The sequence below is a fragment of the Petaurus breviceps genome, unplaced genomic scaffold (assembly GCF_028583685.1).
Source record: "Petaurus breviceps papuanus isolate PSGF00001 unplaced genomic scaffold, PetGlider_PUasm1.0 90444, whole genome shotgun sequence".
Classification (NCBI taxonomy): domain Eukaryota; kingdom Metazoa; phylum Chordata; class Mammalia; order Diprotodontia; family Petauridae; genus Petaurus; species Petaurus breviceps.
Genome location: NW_027187256.1, coordinates 1,414,850 through 1,429,817, shown reverse-complemented (window position 1 = coordinate 1,429,817; position 14,968 = coordinate 1,414,850). Strand labels below are relative to the sequence as shown.

At 40.1% G+C, this 14,968-nt stretch overlaps 3 protein-coding genes across 3 annotated transcripts in view; all 3 read right to left on the bottom strand.

The window, feature by feature from the left end:
- LOC138177722 (hemoglobin subunit beta) overlaps positions 1–14,968 on the bottom strand; it is a 297,632-nt gene that overhangs the window by 190,140 nt on the left and 92,524 nt on the right. The gene's annotated exons all lie outside the window — the stretch shown is intronic.
- Positions 1–14,968, bottom strand: part of LOC138177723 (hemoglobin subunit epsilon) — a 277,438-nt gene that overhangs the window by 169,953 nt on the left and 92,517 nt on the right. The gene's annotated exons all lie outside the window — the stretch shown is intronic.
- Positions 2,179–3,132, bottom strand: LOC138177767 (olfactory receptor 51M1-like). The gene has a single exon (XM_069108973.1). It carries the CDS (start codon positions 3,130–3,132, stop codon positions 2,179–2,181), a length of 954 nt encoding a protein of 317 aa, XP_068965074.1.

Below are 14,968 nucleotides of genomic sequence, written 5' to 3'. Positions count from 1 at the left end.
TCCTGGCCCCAGGGGGAACTAGAAAGGTGGGGGCAGGACAAACAGCTCAGACACTAGAGGTCATGCCCTGGTCACAATTATCCTCACTACCAAGCCTAAGTAATCTGCATAAAGAGGGAATGTAGAGAAAGATAGTAAGGAATTTGAGGAATTGCAACTAATCTTAACCCTACCAGGAAGGACAGAACTGTATAATCTCACTCCTGTTTCTGTATCTGTGTGGGTGTGTTCCTAGTGAGCACCACTTCCCCTTTCTCCTTTCTGAGTTCTTTCAGTGAGAAGGGGTTTGCTCTTGTAGGGGGCATGTCATGTGGATATTCCTAAGGGCCCCCTGGGAAGCAGTAGATTGGTTCTTGGTTCTTCCCTACCCACCAGGAAATATTTACAAGCTTATAATGTCAAACATATATATTACATATTTAGTCATAAAATTAACATATGTTAGTCATGTTGTTTAGTCGTGGCTGACTCTTCCTGACTCCATTTGGGGTTTTCTTGGCAAAGATACTGGAGTGGTTTGCTGTTTCCTTCTCCAGCTCATTTTACAGATGAGGAAATTGAGGCAAACAGGATTAAGTGACTAGCCACAGCTAGTAATTGTCTGAGGCTAGATTTGAACTCAGATCTTCCTGACTCCAGGCCTGGCACTCTATCCACTATGCCCTAGTCATAACTATATTCAATTCTCATTAATCTTTCCCTCCCAAGTCTGTCACCCAGTTCCATGATATGCCCCTCCCCCAACCTCCCAGCCTGACATGAAAGATATCATAGATTTAGAACCAAAGAGACCTTCAAAACCCCCAAATCCAATCCCTTCATTTTACTTGCCCAAGGTCACACAACTAGCAAATGACTCATGTAAGATTTGAATTCAGAACTTTCTGATTCCAAGTCCAGCACCCTCTCTGCTGTGCTACTCCAATGTGCCTCCTATAGTATAAGAATTCCTGGTCTACTCCGTAGCCTCGGCTCTGTACTGTGACAAGTTCAATAGCTGTACTTTGTTGTGGTCAAGACTAAGGAGATGACAGGCCCTAGGGTTCACTTACTTCATAGCTATGGAAGAAGAAATGTCTATAGCACCATGATTTGGGAGATCTGAGACCAGGACTGTTCTGACCATCAAGTTGGAAGTGACTTGGTGGAGTACAAGAGGCTAGTTTGTTCAATAGCCCAGAGAGCATGAGGTGGGGTAGGGGTAAGGGAGTGTCAGGAGAAGGACTTAGCCAGCTGAGGAGGGAGAAGTCCTCTAGAGAAAATTATTAATGTTATGGGGAGTTAAAGAGTAGAGAAACTTGGGCAGAGATTGGACTGTACTGAAGAGGCCAGAAGGGGAAACAGGTCAAAGAGTCTCTGAATAAATCTTATCTGAGTTGAAAATAGCTAGTATCTGTGTCTGTGATACTTTCCTGGATAGAGTATACCCTCACATGCTTCTCACAATTGGAGGGAAGAGGCTTCTGTTCCTTTAAGTCTCTAGTTCTGAAAGACTTTGACTAACAATATCTTCCAAGACCCAATCCAGTTCCAATGTCATCTCCTACATATAGCCTCCAGGAAGTCTTCCCTGGAATAATGATCTTCTACCTTTTGGATCTGACATAACATTTTTGTGTCAACTTCCCCACCCCATTCCCAGCCCCAACATCAGATGCATTTTTTTTTTTTGCAGTGGGGATACAGGTCTTTGCATTAATAGCAGAAACATTGGCTTAGAGCAAGAGCTAGAATCTCTGCTTCAGAATTGAGTTAAACTGAATTGAATCAAAACAATGGGTACAATAAACTTATTCGAAGTTAAATATCTTATATACTACTTACAAGGGGAACTGAAGACACCTATATCAGAGGTATAGGAGAAACTAGATAAATTCAATATTTCTAGATATATCTCAATGGCAGTATGAGCCATGATGTTGTTATTGATGTCTCTGGATTTGAAACTAGTTCATCTTTCCATATTATATTTTGTTTTGCAGTTACCTATGTTGATGTCTTACATACCAACTAAATGCTGAGTTTCATCAGGGCAGAGATTATGTGTTTAAAATAAGGACTTTTTCAGGTTAGAGCTCAATGTCTAGCACCCAGTAGAGGTTTAATAAATATCTGTCATTAATCAAATATGAAAGGAATCATTATCTGCCCTACTCCCTTGGAAGGCTTCCATTAACCCTAGTCCCTAGAACTCCATTTTAGATGTACTGTGAGCTTGACAATTGCCCGGCGAATCTCCTTGGTCTTGATGCTATAGATAATGGGGTTCAACATGGGAGGCACAAATAAGTAGATGTTAGCCATGAGGAGGTGAACAACAGGTGAAGCATGCTTTCCAAAACGGTGTACTAATGACAGCCCCACCATAGGCACAAAGAAGACCAATACCGCACTGAGATGCGAGGTACATGTCTGAAATGCCCGTAGTCGCTCTTCTCTGGAGGCTAGTCCCATCACAGAGTGGAGAATGAGTGCATAAGACAAGGCAATGAAAACCAAGTCAAGAATCACTGTGAATACCACCAGTGTGAGTCCATACAGATTGTTAAAGGTCGTATCCGTACAAGCCAAGCGAATCACATCCTGGTGCAGACAAAAAGAGTGAGAAAGAATTCGCCGTCCACAATATGGGAATGCTTGAAGGAGAAGGACGATGGGTAGTAGAGCCACAGGACCCCTGAGGATGATGGCAAGGCCAGCCCGAGTCACTCTCTGACCCGTGACAATGACTGAGTACCGCAATGGGCAACAGATGGCCACGAAACGGTCGAATGACATGACAAGGAGCACGGCAGACTCCATGAAAGAGAAGGAATGGATACAAAACATCTGCAGCTGGCAGGTGCCAAAATAGATGCCCTGGGACCCAAACCAGAAGGTGACCACTGTGGTGGGCAGTGTGGACACCGAGAGACCAAGGTCATTGAGGGCCAGCAGCGAGAGAAGGTAGTACATAGGTGTATGGAGATTAGTGTTTGTCTTAATGATGAAGAGGATGAAGCAGTTGCCCAAGATGGCCACCAAATACATAAGGCAGAAGGGGATAAGGATCCAATGTTGAATGGCCTCCAAACCAGGAAACCCAATGAGGTAGAAAGTAGGGCGGAACTGGGTGGCATTGATCAGGGACATAGAGTGAGGACTGAAGGACATTGGGCTTCCTTTCTGGAAAGCAAGCTGAAAAGAGAACCACCAAATGTCTGGTTATTTATTAACAAGAGGCATGTCAGAATCAGAACTCATTCTTTGTTTTCATTAACACATCACTATCCTCCTTAACAAATGCCTATCTCACCACAGTCATCACCATATGCAAGGGAGATGTGATCTGACCACTTGACTCTTTCATCTCTACCCCTGTGATCTATGAGTTTTCTAAGTGAATCTTACAAGACTCCCTCATCCCCAAGCCACTTGATCCTAATAACAATAAAATGCTGTTGTTATATGTGGAGAAGTGGATTTGAGCTGTGTTACTTTTTTTTTTATAGACAGGATTTCAAAGTCTAATGCAAAGCTTCATAAATAGACTCATTTCTTCTTGAACTTGAAGAAGAAGAAACAGTAATGTCATTTGAGAAATAGGTAGGTGGCAGAGGGTGGAGGTGAGAAATTTGATTAGGAAAATTTTGATTAGAAAAAAAATGCATATTTTTTTCATCCCACTCTTTTTTTCCCCCTATTTCATTCTTGATCAGCCTAAAAATTCTGAATTTCTACATCTCTCAGTATGGAGTTCATTTGGAGCTCAATAAAATGCTGCTAAGATCTTATGCTACAATGTCTGGTCTTTAGCTATTGACACAAAATCCCAGTGAACTCTCTAATACTATGTGCCTATTTACATATATTTTGTGTCCCCCATTCCAACCAATGTAGCTTCCTTCAGTTCAGAAGAAGTTTTTACTGTTCTTTTTATTTTCAGCACTTAACATAGTACTTGACACATACAATGCACTTACTAAATACTTGCTGATTGAAGGACTGATTATAAATATTCTCTCAGATTATTTGTTAATGTTAACTGGTGCTGATATAGGGCTTTGAGATTTGCAGTTTTGCATTTATATACATACATTTTTCAAACCTTTTTATTTATTCTTGAATTTCCCACAGCTCCCCCTCTTCCCACCCTCTCAGCTGAGAACTTTGTCTGATATTTCACTAAAAAAAAGATCCCCATATCCTTCGTTGTTCTTCATTTTACATCACTCATTTGCCTTCTGTCACTGAATCTCCTCTTGAATCCCCATTTCACATGAGGAGTACACCCTTCCTCTTACTAAGACAAAACTCTCTACACGCACGTTGTCCCTTGCCAATCCAACTTCTCCAGCAGCTTGCTCCCTCTGTTCTCCCCCTTTCTCTTATTTATCTTCAGTATCTCTGTTTTTACTGTCTACTTTCCTACTGCCTACAAACATGTTCCTATCTCCCCCATCTTCAAACAAACCTCATTTGATCTTTTTAATCACATTAGCTACTGCCCCATTTCTCTCTTCCCTTTTTTTCACCTCCTTAAGGAGGTCTTCTATAATAGGTGCCTTCACTTACTTTCAACCTCAACATTCAACTAAAATGGCTGTCTCCAAAGTTATTAATGATCTCTTTTTACTTATTTATTTGTTTGTTTGTTTATATTTATTTTAAGCAATCAGGGTTAAGTAACTTGCTCAAGGTTACACAGCCAGTTATTTCTGGGTGGGGTGCTGAGTGTCTGAGCCCGGGATTCCATCTCCCAGGTCATCCCAACACTGGAGCCATTGCTTGTACTCACTGAGCCATCTGGCTGCCCCTATTAATGATCTCTTAATTGTCTAATCCAACATCCTTTTCCCAATCCCAATCATTCCGGATCCCTCTGCAGCCTTTGAAATTCAATTAACCCCTTCTCCTTGACATTCTCTTCTCTTTATGTTTTGATGCCACTGTTCTTTCTTGATTCTTTCTTTCTTTTCCTAAATGTCTGACTGCTCTTTCTCTGTATCCTTTTCTGAGTCTTTATCCACAGCATACCAGCCTCCAGTGGGGATTCCCAAGAATTTGGTCTGGGGCTCTCCTCTTCTCCCTCTATACTATTTCACTTGGCGATCTTATCTCTCAGTTTCCACAACGTCAGTCATCATCTCTATGCATATGATTTTCAGATACTTATCCAACCCTAAGCTCTCTCCCAGCCTCCAGTCTGTCCTCTCCAACTGCCCATTAAACATATTGATCTAGACAATCTATAGACATTTTAAACTCAATCAAAACAGAACTCATCTTTTCCCCAAAACTTCCCTCTCTTACTAGCTTCCCTATTACTGTCTAGGGTACTACCATCATCCCAGTAATCCAGGCTCAAAACCTAGATATCATGACCTATGTGTCATCTTCCTATAGTACCCCTCCTATTCAATGAATTCCAATAGTTCCCCAATTAATTCTAAGAAAAAAAAATATAAATTATTCTATTTGTCTTTCAAAGCCCTCAGTAACCTTAAGATTTCCTGCCCTTCAAGTCTTCTTCACCTTACTCCACATAGTCTGCAGTCCATTGAACAATACTTTGTTGGTCCTCTCACAAAATACTTTATATCCTGACTCCAGCTCTTTTCATTGAATGTTCCCCATTCCTGGAACTCTCCCTACATCTCCAGCTCTTAGATTCCCTGGTTTCATTTGAGTTTCAGCTAAAGTCTCACCTTCTGCAAGAAATCTGTCCCAGTCTTCCTTAATGTTAGTAGTGCCTTGCTCTAAGATTGTCACCAAGTTATCCTATATATTTCTTGCTTGTACATCATTGTTTGCATCTTGTCTCTCTCTTCAAACTGGGGATGCCTTGAGAACAGGAACTGGTTTTTGTTTTTCCTTTCTTTGTTTCCCCAGATCTTAGCATAGTCTATATGTGTTTGTGTGTGTATGTGTGCATTTTTGTGTGTGTATATATATAGATATGTGTATATATATAATATATAATTATAAATTATGTGTATATTATATATATGTATGTATATTATATTTATTATATATGTATATATATAATTATATATATTATATATGTATATAATTTCATGTAAGCCTCAAAATAACCTTTTGGAGTAGTTACTATAGCTATTATTCTAATTTTGCATGGGATAGAACTGCAGCTTTGAGCTCTTGAAGGACTTGTTAGTGTTCACATATGATGTAAGTAGGTTAAGAGATAATAAGGGTATGTGATAATATAATAGATAATAAGGGCCAATGGTGGGATTTATACCCAGTTCTTTTTAACCTCGAGTTCTGAACTCTATCTAGTCTACCACACTGTCTCCCCAAAAAGTAATAATCAAAATTCATACCACTACCATAAAAATCACTATCAATGTTACTGCCATCACGATTTCCATAGTTTTCGTCATCATCATTACCAATTTACTATTGTCACTTTCCCATTCCCTAGCCTTGACTAGTTAGTTGTCCCCTGTCCTTGATGATGACCGCCACAGTAAGATCTGACCAGCCTGGTCTAGGTACTTTGATTTCAAAGAGGCATAGACCTCTTAGACTGATGCTTTTCTCAGTCTATTATAATGGTTCATCTTATATTACACTTATTTATGTGGTTATCTATGTATGTGTTTTATCTTTTATTTGACTCTAAGTTCCAGAAAGGAAGGGATTATGTATTCACTAAACACTGAATCTCTGAATACCTTCCACAATGCCCTGCTTAGGTATTGAATAAATTCTTAGTGAATTTCTCTAATGAATAATGTAGGATTGGTTAAAAAGGAATTAGTAAATTTGATAACTAGGGAGAATAAACAATGGAAGAACAGTAAAGAATGGAAGATGAAGGTATGCTGGATGGCTGTCAGTGGGTTTCTGAATGTCTGTGACACAAAGAATAGTGACTGAGGGTTCTCCTGCTCCAGTAAAGATCAAACAATGGAATCAGTTGATCAAAAAAAAAATCACTTGTGCACAACTACATACAAGGCAGGCACAAAAAAGAACTTCATGATAGGGAGGATTGTTTGATACTAGAATAAACAACTGACGCTTTGAGCATAAGAGATAATTCAACTATGCCTCAACAGATGAATGAACCACATGATCTCTCAAATCCCCCATGATTATGATCACACACACATTCAAACTGAAAACAGACTTGCTAATTGTAGGATTTTAACAATTATTTTTGTTCTTTATTTATTATTTATTGTCTCTGAATGAGGGAATAGGGAGGGAAGGAGAGAGGAAGCCAAGGAGATTCTCCATATTTGATCTAAGCAGGAAGAGATGTGTGTGTGTGTGTGTGTGTGTGTGTGTGTGTGTGTGTGTGTGTGTGACAGAAAGGAGGAAAGAGAAGAAAAGAAGAGAGGGCAGAGACACATATGAGTACAAAGGGGGAACTTTGGATTTGCTAGCTTGAAAGCTGAGTGACTGGGGCTCAGGTGTTCTGAGTCCTAACCTGTGCCCTTGTCAACCCCTGAAAAATGATTAAGGATTAACAAAACCCAAAGCAGGAGACAACAGGCAACTAGGAGATGACTAGGTAGTTTGGTACAATGGGAAGACTTTAGAGTCTCCTCTCTAACATGTATTTTATGTATGACTTTGAGCACATCATTTAAATCTCCTTATGCCTCATTTTCCTCATTTATAAAATGAAGGAGTTAGACTAGATGGGCTATGAGATAACTTGTTGTTCTACAATTATGATCCTATGGAAGCACAAGACCTGCCCTTTGACATTCTAAGATGTTTGGTATTCCATAAGATTCCTAAACCTTCAGTGGAGTAATTATGTTCCAACCCTGTCCCTCTCCTTGTTTCTTCTACCTCTATTCCTGTCATATAATATTAATAAATGTCAAAATCTAAGTAGATCTTACTGGTCAGAAAGTCCAATCCTTTTGCAAAAACAAACAAACAAAAAAGAAGCAAATAAACAAATAAAAGGAAACCGAGACCCAGAGAAGTAAAGTGCTTTGCCCAAGATAACACTCAGTAAGCCAATAAACATTTATTTAGCATTCAATGTGCCAGACACTATGCTAAATTCTGGGAATACAAAGAAAGACACAAGTCAATTCCTCCCCTTGAGGGGTTCTCAATCACAGACTTCTGAAGAGGCAGGACAGGGGATCATATTCAAGTCCTTTGATTGCCAATTCAGTATATTTCCCACTATTCCTGAATGTCATAAATTCTTCCCCCAACATCTATTCCCCCCCCCCCATCCTTACAACATCATGGCATGGAAAATCAGGACAGATCTTAACTATGAAACACTCACAGGCTGCTCTCCAACTAATGAGGTTTGTGTCCTACTGGCTCTTTTTGCAGGAAGAAAGCAGTAAAGACATCAGAAAGTAGAGGCATTGAAAGACCATATTCTAATATCTATTCTGGGCATATTTATGCTCCTCCTTTTTCTATTCCCCAGGGAAAACTCACACCTCTGGTGCTAGAAGCTGAGCACAGAGTCCCAGAGGTAGCATCAATATCAGTCTTCCCTCCATCTCTTCCCATTTCATAGTCTTTCTTTCTCTCACTTTCTCCCCTTACTCCTCCTCCTTCTTCCTCATCCCCCTACTTTCCCCTTCTAATCTCTAACTCTTAATCGGTTTTCCTCTTCTTTTTTCACCCCACCCCTAGGTTAGCCTGCAGACTCTGAGCCTCAGTCCCTGACTTTCTAAAGTAGGTCCATCAATGTCTCTCCTAACATTGCCTTACTGAGGACTGCAACATCAACTTCCCTCATTCTTGATCCATTTTCATCTTCTCTCCTTGGTTCCAGTCTCCTTTCCTCTGCACCATGGGAATCTGGATCCAAAGATATTCATTTCTTCTTGCATGTCAACCTTTAACTTCATAATTCTTAGCTCTAATAAATTAATGCTTAGGAACCCATTCAATATCCAAGCTACCATGAGCAATTAGTAGACTTAATTGTCAGAGAAGACTTTCTAACAATAAAAAAAAAAACAACTCAATCAGTAATCAATCAATCAATCAATGTTCACTGATGTTTATTCATTAATTTCTACTACATGCCAGGCACTGAACTAAGTGTTAAGGATACAAAAAGAAGAAAAAACTAGTTTCTGCCCTGAAGGGGGTTACAGTTTAATGGAGTAGATAAAATGCAAACAAATATATACAAAAGCAAGTGATATACAGGACAAATAAGAAATACTTAACAGAAGAAAGGTACTAGAATTAAGAGGGTTGGGAAAGGCTTCCAGTAAAAGATGGGATTTTAGTTGTGACTTAGAGGAAGTCAAGGAGGTCAGCAGACAGAACAGAGAAGGGACAGCATTCCAGGCATGGGGTACAGCTAGAGAAAATGCCCAGAACCAAGAAATGGAATGTCTTGTTTGTAGAACAGCAAGGAAATAAGTGTCACAGGATGGAAGAGTATATGTCAGGGAGTAAGATATAAAAGACTGGAAAGGTAGGAGGGGGCTGGGTTATTAAGGACTAGGAATGCCAAACAGACAAGTTTGTATCTGATCCTAGTGGCTATAGTTTATGGAGTAGGGAGGTGACATGGATGGACTTTAAAAAATGACTTTAGTGGATGAATGGAGAATGGATTGGAGTGGAGAGAGACTTGAGGCAGGCAGACACACCAGCAGGCTATTGCAATTGCATAAGCATGAGGTAACGTGGGTCTGTACCAGAATATTGGCAGTGTCCAATAAAAGGGGTGTGGGGGGTGGGATATACATTCAAGAGATATTACAAAGGTGAAATTGACTGGTCTTGGCAATAGGTTGAACATTGGGGTGAGAGATAGTGAAGAGTTCAGGATGTCTACTGGATTGCAAGCCTGAGGGACTGGGAGGATGGCATTGCCCTCTACGATAATAAAGAAGATAGGAGGGAGAGAAAGTTTAGGGGGAAAGATAATAAATTTGGTTTTGGATGTGTTGAATTGAAGTTGTCTACTGGACATCTAGTTTGAGATGTATGAAAGGCAGTTATCAGCAGAGAGATTGGAGCAGGAGAATCATCAGCATAGTTGTTTGTCGTTCATTCTCAAAGAAGACCATGGCATCAGGAAGGTGATGCCATGACTTGCAAGTGAATTGGATTTGAGTGAGGGAGGGCTGTGCAAAGTCACCAGCCTCACTCTCTTCTCTGGGGTCATCTGGGTCCATTGGCAAGAAATGGAGATGGCCCCAGATGCAGTGGGAGACATTGGCCTTTTTAAGTTAAGGTCTTTCCTAGGTCTCAGTTTGACTGAGACAATGTGCATTCAGTGATTAAGGTTAGGTGAGAAATCCTTCCTTTATTTCTCTTCTGGTACTGCTTCCTGGCTCAGAGAATAGAGCACCAGCCCTGGAGTCAGGAAGACCTGAGTTCAAATCCGACCTCAGACACTTAACAAAAAAAACTAGCCGTGTGACCTTGGGCAAGTCACTTAATCCCAATTGCCCTCCGAAAAGCAAAAAAAAAAAAAAAAAGCGTGATAAGTTGTCAAAAAAAAAAGATTATTGCAACAATTTCCTAATTGGTCTCATTGTTTTCAATCTCTCCCTTCTCCAATCCATTTTCCACAGTGCTGTCAAACATCTTCCTAAAATACAGATCTGATTGGATTACTCCCAATTCCAACAAAACAAAATAAAACTTCAACAGCACCATATTGACTTCTAGAATAAAGCACAATGCCTCAGCTTGGCATTAAAATCTCTCTGAAATCTAGCTCCCACCTACCTTTCCAGTTTCATTTCATATAACTTACCTTTCATGCTCTCTCCATTCCATAGTCAAATATGCCTGCTAGTCTCCAAATGAGAAAGTCCACTTTCTGTTGCCATGCCTTTACAAAATGATGCCCTACACCTACAACACACTCCTTCTCTGTTTTGTACAATCTCTAACTTCCCTCAAAGCACTCTTCAGTGAGACTTTTCTTGATCCCTCAAGTTATTTTTAGTCTTTCTCCCTGTGAAAGTTACTTTCTATGTACTTTATATTCATTCACTTTTATATATGTTATATCTAATCTCCTTCCCCTCTCCTTGTAAGGAAGGACTCTTTATAAGCTCCCAAATATGCTTGAGTTTTAAACCTTGCTATGTGACACAGATAGGATTCATTTAATTCATTGAATTTAGAAATGAAAGGAACCTTAGAAACCATCTAATGTAACACCCTTATTTTGTAGATAAAAAATCAAGACTCTGAAAGGCAAGTAGAATTCTCAGCATCACATAAGAAGTTAATAGCAGGACTAGAACTTGGGACTCCTGGGTCTAAGAGCTTTTGCTTTTTCCTTTTCTCTTTCTTATGGACTAATCCCTCTCTAATCTAATCACTACAGTCCCTTCCTGGACATCATTTCCCCTGGATTCATTCAGCTCTCTAGAACTAGGTGTGGTCATAAACTCTTCCTACCCTTGCCTGACTGTCTTGGGCCAGTCCTTGACATAACTCCTTTTCTTTCTTTACAACAAAGTTGGCATCTCTTCAGCACTTCATATATGTTCTGGAGTTAGGGGCTTTCTGACTCTCAATCCATCTCTAGGTCTAGGAAAAAAAACTAAGATGCTTTTTCCCATTAGTGCATCATACCATTTGTTTTCTCTGGTCCCCAAATTGTCACCATTTACCTCCAATAAAGTACATATCTAAGAATAGATGTCATCCTACAATTGTTAATCTCCTTGCCAATAAATTACATGGGGCACTAATAAAAATAGTTTCAATCTAGGGGTAGACAAACCTGTTTTTCAACAAGGGGCAACTCTGTTCCTAGAGCTTTTCTGAGACTGAGTGTATTACTCCATACCTCTCTATCAGGAAGGATCACTTTGCAAAGCTTTTCAGTATCTTGGTTATTGTAAGGAAAGTAGGGCAAAGTTTGACAGCCTCACCCAAACCCATGATTTTCATGAACATTGCTGAAGATGATTGTGTGGGCTGCAAGGAAGTGAAAGGATTTTTTTCATCCCAAATCAAATAGCAAACCAAAATCAGGGAGCAGGAAATGGCAACTCAAGCAGAAACAAAGGAGTTTAAATGGCAGATTTCAAAATAATAACAATAATGACAGCCTTTGTATAACAATTTAAGATTTGTAAAATGCTTTACAAATGTTATTCTTATTTTATCCTCACAACAACTCTGGGTGGTAGGTGCTATTATTATTCATATATATATATATATATACATATATATATATATATATATATATATATATATATATATATATTTACAGATAAGGAAGCTGAAGCAGACTAAGTGACTTGTCCAAAGTCAAATAGCTTGGTAGTGTCTGAGGCTGGATTTTAACTCAGGCCTTCCTGACTCCAGACCCAGTTCTCTATCTACTGTGCCACCTAGCAAATTTGAAGAGATGGTAGCCGTCAACTAGTCCAATGTCCTCATATTTTAAAAAATATTTTTCCAAGCCTCATTCAAGAAGTGACAGATACAAGATCTGAAGTCAGGTCTTCTGACTGAGTAGGAGTCACCTCCCCCCCCTCCCAAAAAAAAAGTGCTAAAACAATCCCTGAAGCTATTAAGCCACCAAGTAGCTGCATTTCAAAAGAATACCTGCAGGTGGCAGCAGAAAGCAGCTGATGCTTAGCAGAAATCTCACCAGGTGAGAAAATGGGAGGAAAAAACAGGTGACCTTAGCAGTAACAATAACGCAATAACGAACACGAATGAATGATATCCCTAGACCAACAGATAACTGTAGCATCTTTGTAGGGGCACACTTAGCAACATCAAGCATGGACAGGAATTCTTGTACAGATACTACTCTACTGTTATTTGCCCTGTGCTCAAGACTATTCCAATTCTTGTAAGTGATTTAGATTTAGGGGAGAGTAAATTCCCTTCAGTCATTTAAACTATGTTTGCCTCAGTTTCCCCAACTGTAAAATGGGGATAGTATGGGCACATATCTTGCAGAGTTGTTCTGAAGATCAAATGAGATAATGATTATAAAACACATAGCACACAGAGCCTTGAACACAGTAAGCACCATATAAATGTTAGCTATTATGTTAGATACGTAAGTACATGTGGGATATGGATATCAGATACAAGGAAAGAGAAAGCCAAGACCTTGCAAACCGCAGGCTCACTACAATGTTTCCTGGATGAATGAATGGCTCCACTAGGCTGGACAGAGTTCCACTCACGTCTCCCTGTGTTCCCAATACACCCTTGGATAGAGGCTCTACTTCTGTCCTCGGGTATTCAGAACATTTATTTGGCCTGAGAATGTGGTTCTCAGTGGTGCAGCCCCAGGATAGGGTCAGGGATGTGTTTTCAAAGCCATAGATAGTTACAAGAATAATCCCAAGGTCCCCAGTTGGAGGCATCATAAGTAGCATTACAGCCAATCAACTCCATTAGGCCCAATACCTGTCCTGTCCCCAGAAGACTTATATTCTGATGAAAGGTCCCTAGAATGTCCAAGGCCAGTCAAGTTGTTAGAGTGAATTAGCACTAGTCATATGAATTTATAGAGTTATAAGATAATAGATTTACAACCTCAAACAACTATATCAGACTCCTCACTCTGGTTAAGAAACTTGATTAATGTCACACATAGCAAGAAGCAGAGCTGGAATTTGAAGAAGCCAGGTTTTGTGCCTCTAAAGCCAATACTCTATCCACTACATAAATTTAGACATAAGCACACATATACAAATGCACCATCAACTTACTCTACTTTGATCAAGAGTAGTTTGTTATGAATCTTTTCTCCTGCGCCTTCCCTCCTCCCTTCAATTCCCTAATCTCTGTACCCAGTTACATCTAATCTCTGGTGTTTTCAATAACTCTGTAGCAACACCTCCTTCCAGAACTGGCTCATTTTGCATTCCCATTGGAATTGTGACAGCTGATGCGACTCTATCAGACTGGAGGGGTGGAGGGGAAGAAGGTGAGGCAGTGATGGCAGATTCACAAAGCAGAATAAGTAGACTGCTTGCCATCCTTATCAACCTTAGGATTGACCTCATTGGAGGGGCAGGTGGGTTCTTGTAAGTCTGGGAGAGTGGAAGGAAGGGGATGACTAAAGTAAACTTTGAGAGGCTTAGGGGAAGAGGTTCTGTGACCAATTGAGGTAGGGCCTATTAATTCAAGGTGTGTACCCCATGTGTGTACCCCATGTCTGCAGCTACAGAGTCATCAGGACAAGGCTCTTAGTCAGCTTTTCAGGGCTTCTAGACAAAGAATGAATTCCTAGTGAATGACTGAGGAGTGAGCATAAGTACTAAGTAAGTAAGAGATTTGAGAGATTTTTGTCCCTGGGCTAGAATTGAGCTAGCCAGTCAGTAAGTAAACTAGCATTTATTAAGAGCCTACTATAGCCAGGCACTGAGCTAAGGGCTGGGGAGACAAAGAAGAGCAGAGAGCCAGACCTTGCCTTGCTCTCAAGGTCACAATGCAATGAGGGAGACAACCCACAAAACCCTAATTACAAACAGGGCGTGTGCAGAATAAACTTGGGGGTGGTTTCAGAGATTAAGAAGGACTAGGAAAGACTTTGCAGAAGGGGTTTTAACTGGCATTTAAAGGAAGCCAGAGAATCGAGGAGTCAGAGATAAGGAGGAAGAAGAGTATTCCAGGCATGGGGATGGGAGACAGGAAATGGGATGCCATGTGAGAGGAATGACAAGAAAGCCGGTGTCACTAGAACATAGACTATATGGAGAAGAGTAAGGCGTAAGAAGACTGGAAAGGTGGGAAGGACTCTAAAGAGTAAAAAATGTTATATTTGATCCTAGAGGAAATAAGAGCCGTTAATTTACTGAATGGAATAAAGAAGAGGGATGTGACATGGTCAAACCTTTGTGAGAAAAATTTATTTTCCAACTGAGTGAATAATGGATTGGAGTAGGGAGAGGCTGGAGGCAGAAAGGCCAGTAGTCTATTGCAATACCCAATCGCAGTATATTGTAATAGCCTGCTGGCATAAGGTGACGAGAGCCTATACCAAGATAATGTCAGCATTAGAAGA

What these genes read in the sequence shown, in the direction of transcription:
- LOC138177767 (XM_069108973.1), bottom strand. Translation starts at nt 3,132, where the DNA reads ATGTCCCTGATCAATGCCACCCAGTTCCGCCCTACTTTCTACCTCATT.